General features: G+C 37.6%; 1 protein-coding gene across 1 annotated transcript in view; it reads right to left on the bottom strand.

Moving 5' to 3' along the window:
- LOC121086562 overlaps window positions 1-25,776 on the bottom strand; it is a 98,192-nt gene that overhangs the window by 41,395 nt on the left and 31,021 nt on the right. The window contains exons 17-37 of the mRNA XM_040590467.1: window positions 25,276-25,460; window positions 24,306-24,488; window positions 22,843-22,934; window positions 22,501-22,670; window positions 21,127-21,286; window positions 19,971-20,050; window positions 18,568-18,748; window positions 17,189-17,344; window positions 15,104-15,237; window positions 13,968-14,126; window positions 12,676-12,856; window positions 10,622-10,833; window positions 8,868-9,056; window positions 7,852-7,991; window positions 6,265-6,427; window positions 6,068-6,154; window positions 5,426-5,560; window positions 4,914-5,033; window positions 3,908-4,125; window positions 1,936-2,129; window positions 442-744 (exon numbers count right to left, since the gene is read on the bottom strand). Of these exons, the coding sequence (XP_040446401.1) occupies window positions 442-744; window positions 1,936-2,129; window positions 3,908-4,125; window positions 4,914-5,033; window positions 5,426-5,560; window positions 6,068-6,154; window positions 6,265-6,427; window positions 7,852-7,991; window positions 8,868-9,056; window positions 10,622-10,833; window positions 12,676-12,856; window positions 13,968-14,126; window positions 15,104-15,237; window positions 17,189-17,344; window positions 18,568-18,748; window positions 19,971-20,050; window positions 21,127-21,286; window positions 22,501-22,670; window positions 22,843-22,934; window positions 24,306-24,488; window positions 25,276-25,460 (3,442 nt within the window). The remainder of the gene's footprint in view (window positions 1-441; window positions 745-1,935; window positions 2,130-3,907; window positions 4,126-4,913; window positions 5,034-5,425; window positions 5,561-6,067; window positions 6,155-6,264; window positions 6,428-7,851; window positions 7,992-8,867; window positions 9,057-10,621; window positions 10,834-12,675; window positions 12,857-13,967; window positions 14,127-15,103; window positions 15,238-17,188; window positions 17,345-18,567; window positions 18,749-19,970; window positions 20,051-21,126; window positions 21,287-22,500; window positions 22,671-22,842; window positions 22,935-24,305; window positions 24,489-25,275; window positions 25,461-25,776) is intronic.

The following is a 25,776-nucleotide window of genomic DNA, read 5'->3' as shown; positions in this document are numbered from 1 at the left end:
CCAAAAGAACAAAGGCAATTTACCCATTCAAAATTATTGACAACTTCAGTTCATGAAAACCCTTGGGTTTGCTTGGGAAAGAACACCTGGCATATTTCAGCCTTCAGTGTGATTTATTCAATAGCTTTCAATGTTTCAGTTCTGGCCTAAATCAAAACAGGCATAAAAACAGGCCTAGAGGAACCGATCAGCATGCAGGAACACAGATGTACAAGAAAGAAATTATTTACTCTGACGTAGTTCAAAGAGTTTTTAAATAGTTCTGTATATATTTAATTGTATTTTCTTAATGATACTAAAAAGAACGTTGCTAAGACTGGATCACATTTTGTTTTGGTGTGAGCAAATGCAACTCACATGTTTCCACTGGACTGCACTCAATTAGATAAATTCACCCTGACACTCTGTTACCCCACACCATCAAGTTCGTTTTCTTCATACCTGCATTTTTAAAGAAGCTGATATTATGTGTGAAAGTTCCACTGACTCTGCTGTGCCCATGACTCATGATACTGGAAAAATCTACAGAAAGGGTTTTCTCATCCACCTGGAAGCTAGCTAGCCCCCTTTTCATCTCTTTACTCAGCTCCAGGTGTCCTTTCAGTTTTGCCTCCATTGGTATTGCCTGACTGCCATTCTGAAACATAGCAAAAGTGATACTGTGTACGGTGGTATTCCCAAACACATGTCTGTTCCTGAGATGGAGTCCGTACAGTGCTTTGTTGACCATCACATTGACGTTACCTGTAACAGGCAGAAATTATTATGGTGGAGAGAGTCCTTTGGGACAGAAATAACCAGAATTTCATAAGCGACATATAATCTGACCATTAGTAACAGGAGGAAGTAAAAGAATTTCCATTATAATAGGTAATTTAGCCTAATCAAGAGAGCAGATCAGTTTACTGTTGAGAGAGTGTTTCTCTACTAGTAGAAGCATCTGTGTTTAAAACAAATTACCTAACAGTATTTATGGCAGCTGTTTGTTTTTATTCCCCAAGCTGCGAGTGCCTTTAGGCCATGGAGTACACTGCAGTGCCTTCTGAAGGAAAATTTACAGAGGGACTATGACCTATTACTTGTGTAACTCCAGACCAAACGATCCCTCTGGAGCTCTGCAGTGACCTGCTTTACCCATGGAGCCATTCAGAAGAGTAAGGGCCTCAAGTCAGCCCGCCACACAGATTTCAGAAGACCTGCATAGGAAAGACACTACCCACTATTTCCTTCAATCAATTAAAATAAGAAAATTATCAAGCTATTCACTAAAAAGTAGTTTCAACCCACTGACCAACGGTTCTGTTTGCATGCTAAATACTCTCTTATGCATTATATAGAATCACAGAACTGTACAACAGTTTGGGTTAGAAGGGACCTTAAAGATCACCCAGTCCCAGTCCCAGCCCCCTGCCACGGGCAGGGACACCTCCCACCAGCCCAGGCGGCTCCCAGCCCCGTCCAGCCTGGCCTTGGACATGCCGGGGATGGGGCACCCACAGCTGCTCTGGGCAGCCTGTGCCGGCGCCTCAGCACCCTCACAGGGAAGAATTTCTTCCCAATATCTCATCTAAATCAACCCTCTTTCAGTTTAAGGCCATTCCCCCTTTTGACCTGTCTCTACACGCCCTTGTAAAAAGCCCCTCTCCAGCTTTCTTGTTGGCCCCTTGAGGTACTGGAAGGCTGTTATGAGGTGTTCCTGGAGCCTTCTCTTCTCCAGGCTGAACCACCCCAACTCTCCCAGCCTGTCTTCACAGGTGAGGTGCTTCAGCCATCTTCGTGGTCCTCCTCTGGACTCGCTCCAACAGGTCCATGTCCTTGTTATGCTGGGGACCCAGAGCTGAATGTGGTATGCAATTCAGCAAGGAATACATTAAAATTAAGAAGCTTCCTTAGATAGCTGCAGACTTAGCCAAAAAACACAAAGTAAAAAAGTACCATCATGAACGTTGTTTTTGCACTTCAGTAACCCATTCAGAGAAAGAAGATGAGGTATGGCCTTTAATTCAGCAAATGTGTGTTGAACTCTTCCATTTAGGGACAAAACAAAACCAGCTTTCTGCTCCCTGGCTCCCATGAAATCCACGTGAAGCCTATTTTCATTAAGTTTCATCTCAGAAGATATTAAAAGTCTAAAAAGACAGAGATAAAAATTGCTAGTAAGATCTTATTATTATTCATGGTTGTCAAGACAGCCCTCCTCTCACTCAAAGCAGAATCAATGAAAGCAGGGTGCTCTGGAGCACATGTGGTCAGGTTTGGAGTACCTCCAAGTACGGAGACTCCACAGACTTCCTGGGCACTTGTGCCAGTGCTGTGAATCAGGGAATCAGATGCCTTGCAGTAACTACATGCTATCCACCAGATGTTTATAAAACTACTTAGTAACACTATTCAGTAAAGCCTCACATACTGACAGACTGTTCTTTAAATTTCTTGGATGTTTTTGTTATGATCCCTAATAAATGAAAATTATAGAGTTGGATGAGTTAGGCAGAATTGGAAATGAACTCCTCTCTGTCACAATACAAAATCTCTCTTCAGTGCTGACTTCAAAGCAGCATTGAGAATAAATTAAATTTAATAAATTAAATATAATTAAATTAAACAATAATTTTAAATGCCACCACCATTTGAGTCTGGTACATAAACTAACAGTTAGTTCCTTGTATCTTGGCCCTGATCCGAACAGTGTCGGAGAAACACAGCACAGCTTTTTAGGGAAAACTGCTGGAGCAACAAGAAACCCAGTTTGCAGTGTTTCAAGTAGAAGACTGAGACACAATTTTCACATTGCCTTCAACAAACTGTCCACTGAAATGTCTGACTTCCTAGACTCAAGTATACCACACAAAATGCCTAAAAGTGGGGCAATCATATTTTCATATTGTTAGACATCTCTTCTAGAAACTGGAACTCTCTTGAAAGACTGATGAAGAGCAAAATCTTAGTGAAAATTCACTTGATGGGAAGAACCAAACTACGTAATTCAGGGAAGTAAGATTCATTTCATTAAAGTCAACGACTGAAGCCTGTGCAGACTGCGTCTTTTTAGCAGTTTCCCAGAAATAGTCAACCTTTTATTTTTCTCTCTATCCTCTCTGTAAAATAAATCCCAAATAAATTGTCATTCCAGAAATTTTAAGTGTTCTGTTACTTCCTGTGAAGTGAGCTGCCATAAATTGCTCTGCTACAGCCTATCCTGGTATTGAAACAAATGTATGTACTACTGGAAGCCCAGACTGCAGTAAGCTGCAGAAGCACATTAAATATCTTTCTTGGATCTTTTATCTTATTTTTTCTTTTACTAGTAAATATAATGGCTTCAATTAAATTGTAGTAACTTCTGATTTCTTTAACTGTCTCCTCATTCTCCTTATCCTATCCAACTCTTAAAACCACTAAACACTGGACCTCTACAAAAACATCAACACCTTCACTGCACACACTTGTATTTGTGAAATTTGAAAAATCAGCTGGAAGACAGCTGAAAGCTGGGAGGGCCAAGTTTCTATGCTATCTCAGAGGTTTCCACAAGACTTAAAACTTTATGCTAAACACTAGGAAGTGTCCTTTTCCCACTGGCATAGCTTGTAAATATTAGTTGCTTACTTCTGAGAGGACGATGGGTGGAAAAAACTGCTGCTTATCTAAAACCAAAATAACAGTACCACCTGTTCATTCAAGTTATCTCTATACAAAGTCCTAGGGAAGCACCTAGAACTCATTAACATAATTATACCAATTTATGAAACATAAAGACCAAAAGTATTTCAGTAAGAGGGATAATGCATGAAATGGCATTGGCTCAGTGGCTTCTGCTGCAGCTATATGAAAGTAAGTTACATTTAAATACATATCACAGAACACTCTTCAGTTCCTCTGTTAACCGAGATTCTGATTTCTCTACCTTGTCAGAAATATTTTGCCCATGAGCTGGAACTGTATTGACTCTGGCTTTGTCAGGATTGTCTGATGGAGGAAAGCCCTCAATTCAACAACTCTGGCATTCTTTCTGTTTTCATTGTTCATATCAACCTCCAGCAAGAGCATGTCCCTTCCATTGGAATGGAGGTAGAGTGAGCCATTGAAATTGCTCTCACTGTAACTCTTCAGCACTGCCTGGATCTATGTATAGAAAAAAGAGGAACAGGACATTAAGGATCTCAAATCATAATACAGAATACTGAAACACAAGCTTGAGGAATAAGGCTGCAGAGAAAACAAGTTGGACCTGGGAAACGGGGGGTAGAGGGAGCATGTGCAGAGGGCAAGAGGTGTTTTTAGGTTTTGTCTTTGTTTCTCACCATCTAACTATTTTTATTTGACAAGAAATTAAATTAATTTTTCCCAAGTTGAGATCTATTTTGTCCATGAAAGTAATGGGTAAGTGAGCTCCCTATCTTTATCTGAACTCACCACACAAGATAAAATTAATCCTAGAGAAAGAACATTTTGAATTGGTAATAAAAGCTAGATGACACCTGATTTTGCATATAAGCCTTTTACCATGCTAGAGCTTTCAACAAAAAGTTACGAACTATGTTGAATTTGAAGTACAATTCAACTTGACTGTCAGTTTTCTGAATTTCAGCCACCTATTCCAACCATGTAGCCATATAGCCAGAACAAACTCTAATCATGAAAAGTTACCTGTTTTCCTAAAAATTTACACCTCTCCACTCATCGAATTCCATACGAGTTGATGAACTTTGTACTATAATCACATAAATACATTTGTGCTCCCATACTTGAAATTAGTTGCAAAGCAATTTTTAGTACAAAGATAAACAGCTCCCAGGGTGACATGTATTCCTAATGCATGCAACAAGCAAGAGACTCGACACAGGTCTGCGTGTCTGAACTGCAAAAGCCACAAGTTCAAACAACAAGACTGTAATAATCAGGGAACTGACCTGTGAAGACACGTTCTTGTTGATGATGGCTTTTACACTCACACCATAGTCAAAGTCTTCCAGTTTAGTCTGCCTGGAAAACAGCTCTCCACTTAGGCCCATTGCTTGTGGAAACTCAAGCTATTTGACAGAGTAAAATGTAAACATAATCACTGCATTCCCATCAACTGCCTCACGTGATTTGATGTCTGAACTTCTAGCATGAAGTGAAGGATGCATATAAGCAAATGTGTATATAAAATTTTACCAGTTTTACCCAAAGACACTGAAAAAAAATAATCAAATGCAGTAAACCCAGTATGAAAACAAAAGGTCAGTGTGTTTCTTACAAGACAATATTGATGCAAATTATGATTTGATCTGCTGAGATACTTGCGGTCTTTGTCACGGCCAGGACTTTATTCAACTAGAAAGTTTACAAGCACAAACCAATTATAATTCTAAAGAAAATGCAGCAAATCAGCCACCAAGACATAAAAAAATAAAACACCATAAATAAAAACCACCAATACCTGGAATGAATGTGCCACATCAATGTGTAAAAGATGTCTAAAATCTGCCTGACTGGATTTGTCCTGGTATCTCCCTAGAAAGCTGAGAACATCTTCCTTATTGACCTTCAAGGTAGTCTCAAGCTCATGCTCCACCTATGTGTTAAGAATGTGAATAAGTGGATAGCATTATTAACCCTGTATATTATGAAAGATGAGATAAATCATCCCTACACATTATGAAAAATGAATGACTTGTGAGCTATTACATTGTGGCTCAGAATGAAAAATGCACAAAGCTCAAAAGGAAAACACTAACTGCATTTGGTAAGGAAGATGAATAGATACACCTAGATAAAGATGAGAACCCTGAATCCATTCCTTCCCAGTACTTGTTGTTATTAATAATATTAAAAGGTAACAATATTTTTAAATGTTATATTAATATTATTATATCACTAGACACATTATTGTAATATATTACTATATAAAACGATGTATTAGGGAAGCACCAACCACATCATTGTCCTCTGAATTTCTGGTTGCAGCATTTACATGGTAACTACATACCTATAGCAAGTTAGGTCTGAAAAGACAATAAACTGTAAATAAGCAGGTAATTAACCTCTCATTCTAAATGAACTTAATGGAAAATACACTCACATTTTGGTGACTGTGAGTTAAAATGCATATTTCAACATCTTTGGGGAACAAGCTGTAGTTATAAGGATGAGTTAAGCCAGCACAAATCTAAAAAAAATTTGAGAGAAAATGTAAGGAACGTAAGAGATATACAGTAAATCACTCATTTGTTGGCTTTTTGGGTATGTCAGATTACAGGAAATTCTTACATAACTCACATAGGGGTTTTCAGGTTGGTAACCAAGTGTAAGAGTTTGAACTGTTTCCTCCACCCCATTTATCAAAACTTTTGTTTCCATGCAATAGTGCTTTTGCTTTTTGTCAACAGTAAATGTCTCCCACAGGAGGAAGCTCTGCAGAATGGGCACTTTAAAAGGATGCCTGGAACAAAACAAGGAATAAGAAAAGTGTAAAAGATCTTAATAGACAACTACAAAATGAAATCATGCTAAGTTCAGTCTGAATTCCAAAATTTTCAGTTGCAGATACCATCAGTGTCAGGTACAGAAGCAAAACACATACGACCAGGACCTCTAAGAAATTACACTAGAGTGTAATTACAACTTCATACAAACTACACAGATTTACCAGAATTTCTGATAAAGAGTTTCCATCAAGGATTCAGGAAAGGCTTGGAAAAGCATGGGAGAGGGTGATGCTCTAAAATTCTGACATGCATAACCAGTATGTACACTTTATATACCTGCATGGCCAAGACTTCATTTCAAATAGGGACACAGTCCAAAAACTTATGACGGCAGCTTTCAAAATCTCACCCATATTTTATGCTTTCTGTAGAAACAATGTAAGAATATCTGCTTGCCAAGAGTCCTGTGTAACAGATGTTCAGGCACTACATAGTCCTCATAGTAGTTTACTACTTCAGTGTAATGTGTTATGGATTTTATTAAATATTTCTGTACATTTACATAGTTGGATGTCTTGGAAAAATGCATTAACTTCTATAAGCAGACACTGGACTGCCTTTATACATGTTAAGAGTATCTGGTACAGCTCTTTGTTATTCATTTATGCATATTTTTTTCCATTACTGATAAGGCATCTCCCGGTTTTTCAGCGATCTCCAAGAAGTACAGTGGCTCCCAAGGGAGACTGTGCACTCCTATTGACCCTACTATGCCTTAAGAAAGCTGAGATGTCCCCAGAGATGATCCAGATGGCTCAAGTCTGAGTATACATTTTTACCAAGGCCTTCAAGCTGTGTTTTGCTAACGGATAATGAAGAGGGACATCTCAGAGACAGCCAGTCTCTGGAAGGAGCACACTCATTCTCATCAGGAAATGGAAACACGTTCAAAAATCTAAACAAGACTATTTGTTATGTGTTTTAAGAGGGTTACCTTTGGCTTTAGAGTAGCTGTATTATTCCTAAGGACTAGAAAAAAGGCATCTGGCTGGCACAGAGGATTATATCTGCATTTGCAACTTCTCACCACTTCCAAATTTGGACATACCATAAATCCTGCTGTTTTCATGAAAGGAGGCTGTACGGCCAATAGAATTGCCAACAAAAATGTTGCCACAGCACACGTGGCCTGTTGCCTTTGACAACTTTGTTCACTGTCATTTCAATAAAGAAAAGAAAAGCTCATGGATGCAAATAACCAGCCAATGAAATTGGTGTGCTTCAGCAAGTCCAGAGAGCCAGATGGGAGGAAGTACAGGCTTTGCGCATGCAGCTCTTCCACTTTGTAAAGCCTAGAACATTTCCCAAGAGCATCAAGACGCCCATTACATTTAGGCCAAAACATTCTTCAGAGACAGAAATAATATGACCACTGAACCTGAAATGGAGGGTTCCACGTTTTTGATAGATCATCTTCTCCTTCTTCAGCTCTTCTATCTGACCTTCAAAATGCAGCATGACAGGCAGACTTTTATAATCTCTCCATACAGTCTTCACAGAAAAGTTTGTCTTCTTAGGCTGTACTCAAATCATGAGACCAGAAGAGGAAAGAACAATTTCATCAGATTTACTGCATTCATATTCAGGAATGTCAATATAGAAACCACATGCTTCAACAGATTGCAGTGAGGCTGTCATTTCACAGATCAACCCCTTTTTACTTCACTTTTAATCCTGATTTCCATAGATTAGAAGTGATATTAGTAGAAAGCCAACTTCAGCACAAGACAAATGCCCTACAATGTATCACTTGAGTGTAATCTATTTGCAGTAGGTTTAGCTTTGGTACCAGTACATTTACATAAAAAACCTGATTGGATTTCAAACCATGGAATGCTATTACGAGAAAAACACTTTTTGGTTTAAGACATCCTGCAAGGAACTGACCAAAATTACTGATCCAAGTGTCTCTTCGGAGGACAAACTGCTGATTACCTTTCCTGTGCTGCAGACATCAAAGCAAGCAAAAATGACTTTACGATTGGAAGGGACACAGAGGCTAAAATAGCTTATAAACCCAGCGTATTACTACACTCAGTAGCAGGCAAGATATTTTGGTTCTCCAAGACAGTAGAATCTTCCACATCTGCCAGACATTTGCATCTGAATGTAAGTAATCCCATCTACAGCTCTCTTTCTAGCCATGTAGTCTCTCTTTGTCCTCTCCTCTCTGACTTCCTGTCTGTAGTCGGCCTCCCAAATACGCGAGAACTCCACCACACAAGTTTTTATTTTATTTTATTTTTGAACCTAGCTTTATATTGCAGATTGTCAAAACAGACAGAAATAGAAGTAGCAGTAGAGGTGTTTAAGTTTCAACACTAGCAGTAACGTCCCTCAGGAAGGTGGCAGACCTGAAAAACACAGTGCTGAGTCACAGAAATTCTTTCTTACCATTGGCAGATTCTGATAGCTGGCTGTGAAGTTAAATTCCTGCTTTGTACTCTTTATCTTAAAGCAGAGAAATTTGTCTCGTTCATTATTCTCCAAATGAACCTCATTCTTCACAAGCTGATTCCACAGAGATATCATTTCACTATAGCTATGCAGAACATTCCTCCCAAGATGATTAAATGTGGATGCCTGAAAAACAAAGGTGAACACATTAGTCTGGCAGAGTTAGGACAGACAGAATCCTACTGTGCCAGCAGCACAGCACAGAGGTGAAAAGAAAACATTTTCTTGGAGATGATCATTACAAGAACTATTAGAATTAGTGTGCCAGCTTTACTACTATCAAAATATTCTGAATTGCCATAATGAGCAAGGGAGAGAGAAAAAGCTAAACAGTTGAAAAGAATGTAGTCAATGAACATTTTTTCTCATTCAAGAATGTTTCTGACAATCCTCCACACTGTGCCTCAGCCAGCAGTAATCTAACAAGGGAAAGCTGCAGTTCAGAATAGGGACACCTTAAGCATAAAGCTTGGTTAAAGATTTAGACAACTGCAGTGGATTTTAAAAGAAAGGCAAAAATTCCAGGCACTCATCTCCTTCATACAGAGGCAGATAAGAAATCAGGCTTCTCCAAGAGGAATCTAAACTTTGCACAGTGACAGAGGTTTATCATATTGCTTAACGCACAGCAGCTGTGATAACATCAGTTCTAAACCCCTCTTGCATAGTACAGTCTAAAAATAAATCAGGAGGAAGCTTAGAATCCATAAATTCGGGGCATACTGATTCCACCTGATGGATATTTAATCATTTCATAGAAAGTGAAAGAATTCCAACAGAAAAGACAGACTACACATGGAGAACCTGTTATTGAAGGTTCTCTCACAGGTTTGTGGGAGACTGGAGTCATCCTCTAAGTCACAACAAAAAAAAGAAAGTTTTACTTCTCAGGATTATTCCTAACCACTGAACTATCCAGTACTCTAGCCTGCAACAGGCTTACCATTTTTCCTACTGAATCTGATCACATTGCAGAACTACCTGTAGAGATACTTATTCATTTTGTAGAGGTACAGTGGGATAAGCAGCAAAAACACCTCAGTGGCAAAGGTGTTCTGCATGATCAGAACTCTAATATTAATTGAGCTCCAAACGCTCATGGAGGATTTTTAGCAACAGTACGACATATCAAAAGGCAGCAAGTGCCATGAACTACAGGACAGCCTATTGAAGAGGACACTCTCCAGGAAGAGGCAGGTTACATTCTTCTCAGGCAGAGAATGCCTTTAAATCTAATGCCTCAAATTTAGGTGAATGCTGTAATCACTGGGCTCCTATTTAGAAGTTTGACTATTGTTCTTTCAAATAGTAATTATTATTTGTATGCTCCTAGGCAGAATCTGCCACCAAGTATTTGGGCTTTGTGCAGGGAGCAATGGACTCCTGTTCCAAAGGGGAAGTAAAGTGGTGTCCCTAACATTTTTTCAAAGCTAATGAAGACACCCTGGCTGTGCTGATTTGGCTGCCCCAGAGAAAAAATAGCGAGCTCATCATTCAAGCACAGAAAACAAATGAACATAAGCATTTCAAGATACTCTAAGATGGCACACAGTGCATGAGTTTCTTAAACAAGCTACTTCACACAGCCTGCTGTACAAGCGTTATTTCAGTAAGATGACAGTTCTGTTGGGTGTCTACCACAAAGCTCTACGATCAAAGCTGAACGCTATAGGAAGCACCATGTTACTAACCTGCAGGTATGTGGTAGCTGGTGTGTAAATGTGGACTTTCCCTTCCTTTTCATTGACTTGATCTTTATAGACTAGTTCCACTATAAGATTCTTAATGGAGAAAGCTTTTCCAGTTGTCAGCTCCACAGTCAATAAATAAGCAGAACGCTGAGACTGATGTAGTTTGTGAGCTGCATACAGATATAGCCATGGGGTGTCTATATTTAATTGACCTGAAAAGCACATATATTAAAGCTGGCAGAAATATGAAATTTCAAGCTACGTAGATTTTAACTCTGCAACAAAGCTCGTAAGATGCTGGAGTTTTGGAATGAGGCTAAAATGCTACTATCAACCTATTCTCTTCCAATTGCCAAAATCCCTGGATGGTATATAATGAAATGAATGTCCTTCACTAGCATAACATACCACACAGTTTAACACATAGGGAGGTTTGCTAATAAATGGAAATTTATGAAGTCCAGTACTCAGATGGCACCAGGAAAGGGTTCTATTGCATGATCTGCAACAAAACGTGAGATCTTTACCTGAACTGTAAGTCTGTAACCATTATTCACAGAATTACAATAATGGCCTAAATCAAAGCTGTTCTGACAGATGCCAACACAGAAATTTAACTCTGCAACACAAACATTTTGAACAAGATTTGTAGGTTGTTCTGGGAACTAGTTTATAGACAGCCCAGAATGTTTATATCTGACAAGCTGCTGAAATTTCACTAGCAGACTTGAAATTTTGCTGGTTATTTATCAAATCATATCATTCACTTGTGATACAGTTCAGTAACTCATGACTATTTTATGACAGACACTCACAAAGTAATCTCCAAATTTTTAAAACTTCAGAATTAATCTAACTTTAGTTTGTTTCACCTTAACAAGCAGAAAAACCATCCAGTAATTCAGACCACTGTATTAAGCTAGTTGTTTTGCATTAATAAGGATCCAAGTTTTCACACATATGGTGTGTACTAGATTTGAAAAAATAAGTCTCAAAAGCAAATTCAGTATGCATTCAGCCAGTCATTGCCCTGATTTATACAGCTTTATCCACTGAAGCATAAATAGTAGTGGCATTCAATCCATCTTCAAAACCAAACGGCAGAAAACTGATTTTTGGCACACAACTTGTAACTTAACCCCTATTTGGGAAAGAATTCTAAAAATGTAAAATACAGCTTCTTCTTATTATAAAGGCCTGCTCCCTGCTGTACTTCATGAAGCAAAACGTCTAAGATAAATGTGATTTTAAAAAAAATATCCATACATATACACAGGTGTTTAATTTATAGCTTAAAATACACTATCAGCATTCTGCTCAGTATCCCATTTTCTAAGGCTTTTAAAACTAACTTCATCGCTTTCTAGAGCAAAGGATTTTTTTTAAAACATGGTTCACTACTTGGTCAGTTATCTCAGTCAAAAGCTAACAGGACGTTACTGGTCTGCATTAGAAGCATTGCATCAGACAGCTACCCCACCCTGCACAGCACAGGAGAGGTTATGCCTGCAACACTGGATCTGGTGCTGAAGCACCCAGATCAAGGTGGGTGGTGAGAAACCAGAAAGGCTACAGCAGGGGCTGCTATGATGATAAAGGGCCTAGACCTGTGACAAGAAGAAAGGGAGCCAGGCTTGTTAAGTCTGGCAAAGGACCAGGGGAATTTAATAGCTGCCTATAGCTAACTTGAAAGTAAATGGCAAAGATGAGGAACACACAAACCCTTCAAAAGAAGCAGACAATACAAGGGACAACGGCCACAAATTGCACTTTGAGAGCTTAACAAACCGGGGGGAGAGGCTAGCCAGCTAGGCTGTGGGAAGTTGGAGATTTCAAAAACAGCTAGACAAAGCCCCAGTAGATGTAATCTATTTTTAGGAACAGTCCTGATTCGAGCAGGAGGCTGGTCTAGATAACCTCCAGGGTCTGTCTCTTCCAACCAGTATTTCTATGATCCTGTTACACTCACACAAAACCACCTCACAAAATACCAGCAGCAACTTTCAAGGCATGCTTTTCTAAGCACAGGCTGGAATTGGTTTGTGGTACTTCACCTTCCCACTTCTTCAGGCCATTTCTGGATGCGTCTTTCCACTGCAGTCCCGCCACAAATGGCACGTGGTTGTTATACTGCACCTCGAAGTTGGTGCTGCTCTGCAAATAAACCTGAGAGCTGTGCGAGTGCTGCAGCTGGGTTCTATAATTCACCTGTTTTTCCAGGACTTGCATGGTAAACTGGAAAACAAGTGAAGCAAATTTTAATAAAAACACGATCCTATCTTCAGGCTCATCTAGGCTAATTCCACACACACAGTAGCAGGAAGGTCACAGGTAGTGCCCCTGCTCTGCACTTCTGCCATTCACTTTAGAGCTTTTCATGCATGCTGACCAATTACAGACTGCAATTTCTCTAATATACATTTGTTACACCTACTGGAGATTCAAACCAGAAGATTTCCACCAATTTTTAACCATTTAGTTTGCTGGGGGAAAAAGATTAAAAAAAAAAGATTGTAACTCTAGGTCAGTCTGTGCTGGGACCACAGCCAAATTCTATGCTTACAGGTACTCCCCTACGGAAATATAGTAGTAACAACCCACCTCATAAAACTATTACCTATTCTCAGACAATAACAGAAGATCTGAAACTTCTAAGAAATAACACAAAAATCTATAGGAATTGTTTCTTTAGCTTCTGTAAGAACTTTCTACAAATAAAACAAAAGACAACAGGGTATGCCCATACAAATAATTATTTTCTTTCTTTTTGTAGCCCACAGAATGTACTTCAAAAGAAGGCATAAACTGCCTCTGAGGCTTTTAGTTATACTTTACTACAAGGGAAAGCTTTTTACTGATCCAGGGTAGAAATCAATTTATTAAAAATAATAATAATAATAATAAAAAATAACAGGTCTGATGTTAGTTCAGCTACTGCATTCCATGCCAGCTTTCACCTAAATGCAGTAATATTCTGAGTTGTTATAACCTGCACCCTCCTTCCACAATGTGAGAGCAAAGCAACCTTCACAAATCTCTGCCATCATTTTATATGTGCAAACTCTGTGAAAAACTCAGACCGCAATACACCCAAAATTTTTTAGTATTTGAAAAATTCATCTACTGGCTTTCTCTTGTTCATTTTAAATGTCAGTGACCAACACGTGCCTGGGTTAAAACCTTACCTAACTCAAACTTATTAGGTCTGAATATCTGACTTACACTATTAATACATAACACAGTTAGGAAAGAAAAGTCTTAACAAATAAATTTATCCTAAATTTTTTCTTAGTTTGTCTGTTAAATATTGGAAGTGAAGGTCTTCCTCTTCAACAGTCATGATTACCTCCATGAAATAGTTGACCAGAGACGAACTGGAACTGTTCTTAAATGTTTGGCTGATCAGCAGTTTCTTCTTGTTGTTTATTTCATCCCAGTGTTTCCCATAGTTCACTTCCATCTGAGAGGAAACCCAAGATGCACTCACTTCATGTTTCATATGAACCTAAAGAACAGAAAACCACTTTTTTCCTGTAAACCACACTTTCACTTTTATTCACTGCTGTTAACTGCCCGTAGAAATATTCCCAAGTAGCAAGCAAGACTTAAGCAGAAAGGGTAGCAATTTTCCACAGAAAAATCATGTTCCATCAAAAGGTATAAATTCAGTGTAAAAGCCCAAAACTTTTTGTCTATGTGGTGCCAGTCAAACAACTTTACTCAAAAGCTAAGGTTACTGGAATCAAGTACTCCTGATGGACTGCCTCACATGGATTCACCATGCAGCTGCAAAGCTTGGCAAGATCTTGCTTCATGGGAAATCCTAACACTTCTTGGCTTCAGTCCAACTTAGACCAAAAGCAAATCTGAAATTTTCCTTTAATTCAGAAGCTTATTTTTCAGCCAGCACTCTGTTCTGCAGCAAATACCCAGTTTTAACGGTGATTTGCCTTTACATTAGCCTTTGCCTTCATGCTGCCTCTGAAGCAAGAAATTTTAAACAGATCTGCTTTCTGCATGAAAGGGTCACACACTGAAATTTCTAAGCATACAAATCCTAACCAGAAAATTAATACAAAGCATTATAAAATGCCTTATCTTCCAGACATAAAACTTCTGATGAATAAGCAAAGAGAGTTCCTGACTTTTAGTGAAAAGGATAGAACAAGATAAATCACATAATTATTAATACTATTTTTTATATATAACAAAAATTTTTGTAACAAACATTCTGCAGAAGTTTTGTGAATTAAGACATTAAAAATGACATCACTGGAGAGTTCCATCACTTACAGATGTAATGGACTGCACAAATTAGTAACTTGACAAGATATCTTTGTCTACACAGAAAGCAAAGAGAAACAAGATGAGAAGACTGATCCAAAAATGGTATCTTGGACATTGCTCTAAGCCCCTCAGTATGCGAGTGACACAAACGTACTCAGCTCACAAGCACACAAGTGCTTTGGTCAGTATTTCTACCTTGTGATTATAGGTCGGAGTCTGCATACAGTGAAATTCATGTGCAATATCAAGTTTGTACATGCCATGTGCACCTGTCTCCACTTTAATCTTTTGCCGCGTACTGCATTCGTGATGAAGGTTTTTTGCCTCTCCTGTTCAAGTTAAATCACAAAGTTACCCATTCAAATAAATCAGAACTGAACTTTCAAAATGTTATTAGTATAAATCCAGTATTGGCTTCAAGATTTCTATTTTTCAAAAACATTAAAAGTGAGATTTGTCTATTTTTACAGATATATACCTGTTGATTTATTGTAAGAATCCAAAGGAAAGCACACATTTAATGAACGTGCATTTAAGAACAGTGAGTTCATATTTGCTAGGTAAGTGATTTACACCTATTTAAATAAAAGCACTACCCCAGTAAAAAGTAAAAGACAAGTAGATATTTAATTCATGTAAAAGGTCTAGCAGTATATTCTGCAACCTAAAAGTACTGACCAAAGTTTGTGAAGATTGGTACCAATACTGGTATATCTGCATTACCATGACGTTTAGCTCAAGAATTATCTTCTCTATCTGCTCTAGATCTAGACACATTTTACAGACTACAATGTTGTTGTCAAAACACTGTTTCTGACACGTGTAGCAGGAAGGTAAGTTCAGGTAAGTCCAACCTAACAGCAATCAATAGCTTTGCACTTCCAACTGCAGACACTCTGTATATACAAAATAACTTGTAAAACGTTGGAAAAAATCAGTTAGACATTACAAATTTTTTTACCCCACAAGCTGTACCACAAATGAAAGTCCTAGGAACAATGATGTTACAGGCTTTACATGGGCTTTGTTTACATTATTAAAATTTGTTTCTAAGTTCAGACAATTTGAAACAGCTACTTTGTATTAAGAGTGGAATGAAAATGATCAAATTATTTAGGCCAATTTTGTTTAAGAAAAGCAAAGGCTCTCTGTAGATGTTTACCATGTTGCCGTGTTCTTTCACTCACTTTTTCTTCAGAAGCAATAAATAAATAAAAGCAGGCACTAAGTTTATTACTTAGGTAAAATTTCTTTTAAGTAAAAGGACTATAAACTAATCGTGATCAACCTTCACAGCTTTCTTGGGCCCTCACAATATTTGATGGTTTTCTGTAACCACTCAGCACCCAACATCACGATATTACATGATGCTACATCTTAAACAAAAAGCAATAATGAATTTCTAGCCCTTGTGGTCACTGAGAAAAAACCTTAAAATAAAGAATGTGAAGTTTCAACCAATGAGTAAGATTACTTTTTTCTTTTTCTTTTTTAAATTCAGCACTTCTACAAGCATTCACCTGCTGACCACTTCAGGCAGAACAGTTGTCAAACTGGGTTTATATACTTAGAACTTAAGTTGTATTTTGATATAATTTCATAATTACATAGCTATAGTTCAGCATCACCTAATACTGTTTTAAGTGTTCAGGTATGTTCTGTTTGTGTGTATAAAATACTCTGATCAGCATGCCATTTTCAGCAAAATTAATGGGGTCATACCTCTGTAGGTCTAAGAGAACTTCACACTAGTGATATTGCTACATACTCTCTGAATGTGCAACATACTTTACATATACAATCACCCTAAAATGCTATCAGGACTAGCTATTAGAATTATCCAATACTCTGATATAATGATGTTCTCCTGCTTTGTCCAATAAAATGAATGCAGTTCATACACCGCAGCCACAAGAACACAGCCAACTGTTTCCTAGAAACAGTCCCCCATATTTTTAAGCGTATGTATGCAACTATTCATTTTGCATAGACATCTGAGAACACCAATTAGGAGCAATTCCCACTGAAGTAGTGATTTTTAATTAAATGTTGGACATGCTTGTGAAAAGCACATTAAAAAAATGAATTGTTTTTTATATGCAGACTCAAAGCGTAAAGTTTATCCAAGTGAAAAGAGAAACTTGTCCTAGGCCTCAGATCACAGTTTGAAAATCAACTGAAATATTTCTTGTTAAGAGAGTGTCCTAGTCATAGAAGTTACTGGCTTGCTGAAAAATGAGACCAACAGAATGTTTTTACTTCCCCTCTTTTTTACTGTACCTAGGAGTCCATGCTTTATCCTCAAACCATGAGACCACAAGCCCTCACGTTGCTGGAGAAGACCAATGACATGAACTCCAAGAACACCTGGAAGGAAAGTCTCCCCTTCCAATGAGTATTGTCTCAGTTTATCATCAACCTTTTTCTCCAGAAGTGCTACAAAAAGAGTAGAAGTGATTATAAAGTGGTAGAACATGAAGTTACTTTAGCTAGTAAATGGAATACGACAGTGGGAAACACACAAATGCATTCAGTCTCATCCCACCTGACTGAGGAATCCCATGATGTACTCCTTGTGCAGTAAAAAAAAAAAAAAAAAAAAAGCTGAATGTTCAGTCTCTTTCTCTTTCTCTCATATGTATATGACTACATATACAGCCTGCAGACCACATTTCACAGATACTGCTTACAGTTTAGTAAAATTAATCCAGTCAAAGCTGATTCTAAAAGGAAATAAATTCTAACAGACTGATCTTTTAATTACCTAAGACCTAATATGAACATGTGGATATTTACTTCTACATTAAGTCAAAGCAAGGCTGCGGCTTTGCAACAGAACTGGTGCAGCCTAGTTCTCAGGGGATAAGAGTTTGAAATCCGACCAGAACCATTTTCAGATGCAAACACTGGCAATCCATATGAAAGCTAAGGATGAAAATTTCACCAGAAAATGATCTCCCAAAAAACAAACTGACATTCTGCATTCCTTACATTTTACTTTTATTTGAAAATATTGCATAATGCTGTGACATTTTAATGCCTTTACCACATGGAGACTACAGTAAGAAGGTATTAAGGAAAACATAAGAGCCTTAGACTTAAGGTCTAACCTTACTGGTTTATTCCACTGTATTAATTCACCTTTTAATGAACTGATGTTCATTAAACATCAGTTTTAATGAACTGATGTTATACAAATAATAAAGCCCTCTTTCTGACACTTTCTATCTTTCTCTTAAGCATATTTGTGGGGGAAAAAAAAAAAAAAAAAAAAGACTTCAGGATTTTTAGAACAAGGGTCTTAAGAGACACTTAGTGACATATGTGTGTCTCTGCACTGTTTTGTACAACCAAGAGTGAAAGCCAGAAAATATTCTAAAAGTTGTTATTGTTTTGGCATCTTTTTGTTAAGTGATTCTTTACATCTTATTTTTCCCACTCTCTTCAACAGTAATTAAAACCAGACTTAAAAACCAATTTATTTTATAACCCCTATTATTCTGAAATACATGTTAGTACTAATTTAACAAGGATAATAATTTTAAAAAGCAGTCTTAGTAATTTCAAAGGAACTTTAGAAATAGGTATCCAAAGTCAGGCAACCTTAATATATAAGGGCTCCAGAACTTTTACATGGCAAATAGTTATTGTCCTCTAACCTGAAAGAAATGCAGCATCCTTCAATAAATTATTCAGGGATACTGAAAAAGCTATCTTCTTGCCAAGTTGTTTAGTGATGTTTCCTGACAGAATGATAGGACTGCTTTGCTTTATCAGCTTTACCTCCAGTTGGGTCATGAATCTCTGCTCCCCACTCAGCATCTGCAAATCTGTCATACCCTAGAATAAACAAACAAATGAAAAACCAAAACCAAAACCCAAGCCACTCAACAGTACAAATTGATTAAGTTTTGAGAAAACAATACTATAAACTTGGGCATTTCAGAAATGAGAGGAAAGGAGGAAGAAATGAGATTTTTTTCCTATACACCCAACAAGCTTCCTTTCACCCCTGCTGACCATAAAACTTGCTGTTAGTAAATAATGGGGATGAAGGATAGATTTGTTTTTCCAGTTATAAAAAAATCACAGTGGTGTGAGATGTTATTTCCTTCACATCTTGCTAGCTTCAGAGTGACTGAAATCACTAAGAACATTACAATCCTGGGCCAAAAAATAATACGGTGTTACTCAAAATATTGGCAGTCTCACAGAGGTAACTAGATTTAGGTTGGACTAGATGCAAATGCAACAATCTGCAACACTAATTAGCATTTGGGTTTGTGAGAAACATCCAAAATGTCTTTGTTAAATATTACTCTAGAAAAAAAAAAAATCTGTTAAATAATGTGCTCACTGTAGGAAAATGCTGTGTATTTAAAACCAACTGGCTTTGGAGGCCCACATAAAACGTCATCCTGCTATAGGTATCAACTGGATAATGAAAAAATTGTTCAAGTCCTGGAATATAAACAAAAATGTCAGTAGGGTTTCAGTGATAAACTCCTACATGCATTTTTGTTTGCTTTTTCATTTCAGAGTTCAGACATTGGCATTCTCTTTCTTAGTCCCTAGTACTTCAAAAAAATGCAAAAACAATTTCTGCAATGTAAAGAACTGTATCTCATCGATTCTTACATCTATAGAGTGCACAAAAGTGAAGAAATTAGCCTAGGCTTACTCAAGAGTCTTTATGCACAGTCAGAACACAGGTCTGAAAAACTGCATGACTGAATATGCAGATAATAAGCCAAAGCCCACAGGAGTCAATGTGATCTTCTCTACTGACCTAACACTGGAAGCAACCAAAGGTTTTGAGTACATCTGAATGTGAAAAAATTGCTTTAGATTACTTGCAGAAGCAATGTCTCAAAAGCTCTTAAAACACAGCAATTTAACACTGAGTCTGTCTCAAAAATATTTAATAAAGAGAACCGGTAATTTCTCTGATGAATTGCCCACAAAACTATTTTTCAGTATGTGAGTTTTTTATTGCCTTTCTTTGCTGTGCTTTTATTAAAGTATTCATGCTAGTATGAGAGCTCATGACCTGAAAACATACCTTAATGTAATACACATCTTGGTCATCTACTATCAGCTCCAGGTGTCCAATTCGTGAATTTTTAGAAAACTCAATTCTCCCTTGGAGAAAAACAAAATTGTTTACTTTTTCTTGATATACACTGTTCAGTGATGCTTCATAAAACTGTACCCAAACGATAGTTTGCCATTGTTGTGAACAGTTTGTTTACAAAGAAAAAACATAGTAAATACCAGAGCAAAGGAAATAGCGTTCGCAAAGGCATTGAAGTGTCCTCAGAATACCCATCTCATTTTGAAAGGACATTCTGAGAATACTAATTGACAAGAGACAATGAAGCTGTCTCCACCAAACCAGCTTAGTTCTGGAAGTGATTTAAACGCTTCCTTCAGGCCTATGTTAAAACTTGTAAGCTTTGTTGTACTGTGGAGACATTTCATGAGCTCAGAACACAGCGCACACAAAGATTTGCGCAGTGTAGGTAAATCTTCCAGGCAATTCATTTGAAAATAACCAGGATTGGAAAAAAAAAAACCAAACAACCAAAACCACCACAGCTGGAGGGACAAATTCTAAACATGATAGGGTAGAATACCTCACAACAAAACAAAGTGTCACCTGACGAGCATGTTCAAAGAGGCTGAAATATCTTGTCTATATTATTACCATGTATCTCTCAGTTTCTATTTCATCAGCGGGTTAGCCGATTTTATTTTCTATGTACACTGTGATTGAAATGTAACTTTTAAATTATAATGCACGGCAATATCATAGTCAATACTTAACTGACTTGGCAACAAGTAATTTCATATCATAACTAACAGATCATAGCAAACTTAAATTTAGGAACAGTAAGGCCAGTTTAGCATACCTAAAAGATTACAGAACATTCCACTGTGTTTCTTAGCCTTAACGTCACCTATACTGATAACAGCTTTCCTCTTTAATGTGAGTTTGTGAACCAGGTACTGAACCTCTGACTGTGCATAACAGTCTTAACAAAGATGCAAAAACCACCAGAAATGACTGTTACCTAAAGCAGTAAACTGAATGGCTATCACACAATAATGTAGTTTTAGCATTAGATTATTGACTGAAATACATTTCTCTGTTAATTCTGATTAAGTTTTCCTAACTGACATTAACTGATGACCTGGTTTGTAGTTGAAAAACCTACCATCAATCTCAATTTTTTTCTTAGGTTGCATAAACTGGATTCTGAATTTCTTCTGTGGTACACTAAAATTTAGGTCAACACCAAGATCCCTTTTCAAATCTGACTTTGGAGTCCCAATGAAGAAGTGAAGGACAGCTTCATCTGGGATCCAGGAATTCTCCTGAAAGAAAGGATAACCACATTTGCAATTGGCACAGCATTTACAAAACAGTCTACCACACTGAGTTACATCACATCATCACAGCTAACTTCACTACTACAGTAATTTTTCACCTATCTGCTTTTCAAGATTTTCAGCAATCAATTCCTGTTTTTCCAAGGCTGCACTTTCCATTCCCTGTCCAGTGTTTGTCTTGGGAAACACTGTCTGAACACCTCGAATTTCACAGCACACTGACCTTCTCCTGAAATCACACTGAATCCTGCCAACATTTATGGAAAATCAGACCACACCTCCAGTTACAAATTCAAGCTCTACAGTTCAGGCCTAAGTGACTAGATTTTGGCAGGGCTGCCTTAAGCCCTTACACTCTGGTGTCAGCGGTGGGATACGGTACAACACAGCGCCATGACCCTGCAGTGTGTGCCTTAGTTGACAGTTTCAGCCTTGCCCTGCCTACAGTTGTCAGATACTCTGGCAGAAAAAAATGCCTGTTCCCTTTGCAGCTTTTGTTTGAGAAAGTCAGAAAAAGGGATGTTACTCTGCTTATTGCTTTTATCTCACCATCTTAGAGATACTGAGCAATGTTTGAATACAGCCAAAGCCCAAATTGTCTCCCAGTAAAAAGAATTATCTCATGTCCAGCAGCATACTTGGGCTGTGACAGAAGTTAAGACTCTAGCCACTGCCCTGTTAAGCACCTAAACTATCATTTTAGACAAAGCCATAAATTCTTACTGTCCCGCAGAAGCTGAAAACCATTCCTTCCCTGGGCTTGCCCAAACAAACATTAAAATTGACACCCTTCTGGAGTGGGTTCACTGGGGCCTAACTTCTACTTTCAAACAAGGTGTTTAATGTAAATCAACAATTTGGGTTTTGAGGTTTTTTGTCACAAAGAAAACAAGTCATCGAAATGAGGCCAGGTTGTATAGTACTGGCACCAAGCCAAAAATCCTGGTCTCTACTTCCAGCTCTATCAGTCTTATCTAACGAAATGACTTGATATTCATGTACACTGGTTTGTATATGGAAATAGTATGTACCTGCTATCAGCATCAGTCATTTGTTTCATCATTATTTTCCCACTATAATGGGCATGGAAATAACAATAATGTAGACCTTGAAAACCAGTTAAGTTGAATATATGGTACTGAGGTACTTACTGCCATTCTTTCATCAGCATAATAAACTAAAACATGCCATAATGGTACCTGAGGAATATAGGTATACGCAGCTTCCACAACATACTGCTGCAGGCCTCTGTCTTGCTTAGTTAATGTGACAGCCACTCTCAAAGGTCCAGTAAGGGGGAAACCCAAACCATTGGCTGAGTCAGGATATGACATTTCAGAACACAGCTGCCAGCCAATAATCTCAGACACTGGTGGAAGACAACAGTCAAACATTCAGTTAGAACAACAAAGAAAACATGAAAATGAACATTGCACTGAAGATCTTTCAGAACTAGTAGACAAAAAGTCTACTGATTAGAATGATCTGTTATAGATATTGAATGATCAGATTTCTAAGACAAGCATTATAGCTAGACTCACCTTCCTCCCCAGTGCAAGATCTGGTTTCTGTGTGGTCTTGGAAAACATCTAAATCTTCTGTCTCGTCCACCATTGTGAAGTAAAGTTTAGAGCTACAACCAAGAATTTAACTTAAAAACAATTATGCTAAGGTTACAGCAATATTTAAACAAAATTCTCAGTTATATGCCATCTTCTCCCAAATGGTAAAACCAAGAAAGATTAAGTTCTGCTAAGGTCAGACTACATTTCTACTAATTAGCACCAATTTTCATTCATAGTTTCCATGTTTAATCTGTCACTATCTTGAGATTCTTCTACAGTTCTTCACAGTCAGTATCAGATTTCTCTGTTCTGGGCAATGGTCAGCTTATTGCAACTCCACTCCCTTCCTGGCTTCTAGATTCCCCTGCCCCTTAGGCTACATATGGGCATCAGTTTCATTCCAGTCTGAAGTTCCAGAACTTCACTGAACTGCTTGTGCAAGAATCATGATCTCTGCACTTGATGGGAGCAAGAGAGTTAACGCAATGACTTTACAGTCAGTCTTTTGTTCAAATAATGCACAACATACAGGTCTGTAATTACTCCAACCTTCACTCTGGTCTGTCATCCATTCTAGCTGACAGAAACAGAATTAAATCAGTAAATTTCCAAGAGTCCTAAGGGAATGGATGGTTTAAATGCAAAGTCCTGAGCCTTTTAGCTCTTTTCTGAACTGCATATCCTATAGTACTGCAACATCCCAAATCAAGAGAAATACAACAGAACGACAATCCACATACTGCAAATATTTCACTCATCTGATGTCATGTCTAAGAGACATGTAGTTGACATGTCGTTTACAATATGTGCCCTCTATTTGGACTTTATCAAATTTAGAAATCCAAAGAAAAAAGAAAACCAGCAGAAAAAAACAATGAGCTAAAAAGGCTAGTTTGCATTAACACAACTAATCTGCATAACACCCAACAGCTGTTGAGGTAGTATTTTACAATGTAACTTTTACCTAACATTAAAGAATCTAAGAACTCACTAAAAGGGTATGAGTACACCTTGTCAGTACTGTATTCCAAATTACTCCAGTGTTTTGCTAAATACCATCTGTAGAATTAATGCTAAGCTTTTCCTCCACCACTTTAATACCCTGAACTAGATTCTTTGGACACTAAAGTTCCAGTGACAACAAAAGTTTTCTATGACATTCAGTAGGAAAAAATAGGGGAGTATCAAAAAATTAATTTAAAACTTTTATCATAAGGCTTTGATTTGAATGTATGTTTTTATGGTAAACAATGTAAACTGCACAGAGTAATTTCCCCTTTTCTTCTGAATGACAGATTTGGACTATGAGTCAGACTGAAAATTTGTTTTCTGCCAAAATATATTTCTGCTCTATTAATAAGTCTGCTAGTTAAGTTTTGATTCAAGAAAGTTATCATGGTTACTATCTTAGGAAGATGTCTTCTCTCTCTTAATCTTACCTGAAATTAATTATCTCCATAGATTCTTCTGGAGTGTTCAAGAAAACTTTGAGCTCTTGCCCTTTTTTCACCTGGATACCCCCATCAAGACTAGTAGATGTTCTCATTCCTGTTAACCAGCTTAGGCCAGCTTGTCCCAGAGCTCCCACAGTTCCCATCTGGACAGAAAGCTGGACAAATGCACTGTTGAAAGATTCAGATACATATTCTATGAAAAGCACTTTCTTTTTAAAGCACTTAATTTAAACCATAGGCTCATCCTCTTCAATAAATACATAGTGTTTGATGCTATAACACAGTATATTCTAGGATTAAAACCATGAGTTTTGTTTCAGGAAATAATTGAAAAAAATTGTATGTACACAGACATACACTTTCTAATGTGAATTATAGTACACTTTAACTAAATCTAAGTAAGGGAGGTGAATCCATACTTCATCATGAAATATCAGGAAAGGAAAAGCGATTAGGACTAAGTATCATGCTGTAAGTGTATCCCTGTCTATACAGCATTTAGTGTAGCTTAGTAAATATATTCATACGTACAAAAAGCTACAATAGCCTGGTAACGAAAGAGCGGGTTAAATCATCCATTGGTTTGTAGATCTACAACCTGTAACTATATCTGACCCTGAGAAAAATCCAAAATGACATCCTCATAACAGGCAAAGCATTCAAAAAATCATCTGCATACAAGCATTTAGGAATTTGATTTAGAGATAATGAGGAATAGTCAGCTTAAAACAGTACTGGAAAAGCACAGCAACAGAAGTCAAAATCAGACAGGCAGGATAAGAAACCACTGGTGTCCTTGTAGCAAAGCAACTATTCAGCAGTGTAAGGCTGATGACTGCTTGAATTGTTCAGGAATCTCCTAACTAATTACAACAGACGTTCACACAAAACTTTCATGTCAGAAACTGTTACTTGACATCAGGAATATGTGTGACACGTTTGCAGCTGTTATTACCTTGGCTTAATATATCCATTCAGAAAGAAATTGGACTGCTGTTTGAAATCTGCATTCCCTTTGATTTTTATGTTGATTGCTGCTGAGGCATTGACTGCCAGCTGAACAGGAAAGCCTGAAATTGCTGGAAACTGAAATTCTTCAGTGGCCAAATTGATCCTTTTATTAAACTGGACCTCTTGCCCCTATGGTGTAAAAGCCCAAACAAACAAAAAAAAAAGAATTTTATTTTGCGTAATAAAGTCAGCCTCCAAGAATTTTTCCAGATGTAACTATCCACTGCATTTGTCTGCTGTGAAAGTGTTTTTAATTGAGCTGATTTGGGAAATAAGGTAGAAAGCAGCCCAAAGCATGCATCTGCCCAGGGCATGAGTTAGACACTAGTCCTACCCCAGTTGAAGAAAGAATTATTTTTCATTTAAGCATGGATCAGTTTGAACGGGAAAAGCAAGAGTTAAGAACCATCAGACAACAGAACAAATCCTTGCCTCATGTGCTGAA

This window comes from Falco naumanni, chromosome 4, assembly GCF_017639655.2.
Source record: "Falco naumanni isolate bFalNau1 chromosome 4, bFalNau1.pat, whole genome shotgun sequence".
NCBI lineage: Eukaryota > Metazoa > Chordata > Aves > Falconiformes > Falconidae > Falco > Falco naumanni.
The sequence above is the reverse complement of the archived record's forward strand: the minus strand, read 5'-3'. Positions and strand labels throughout refer to the sequence as shown.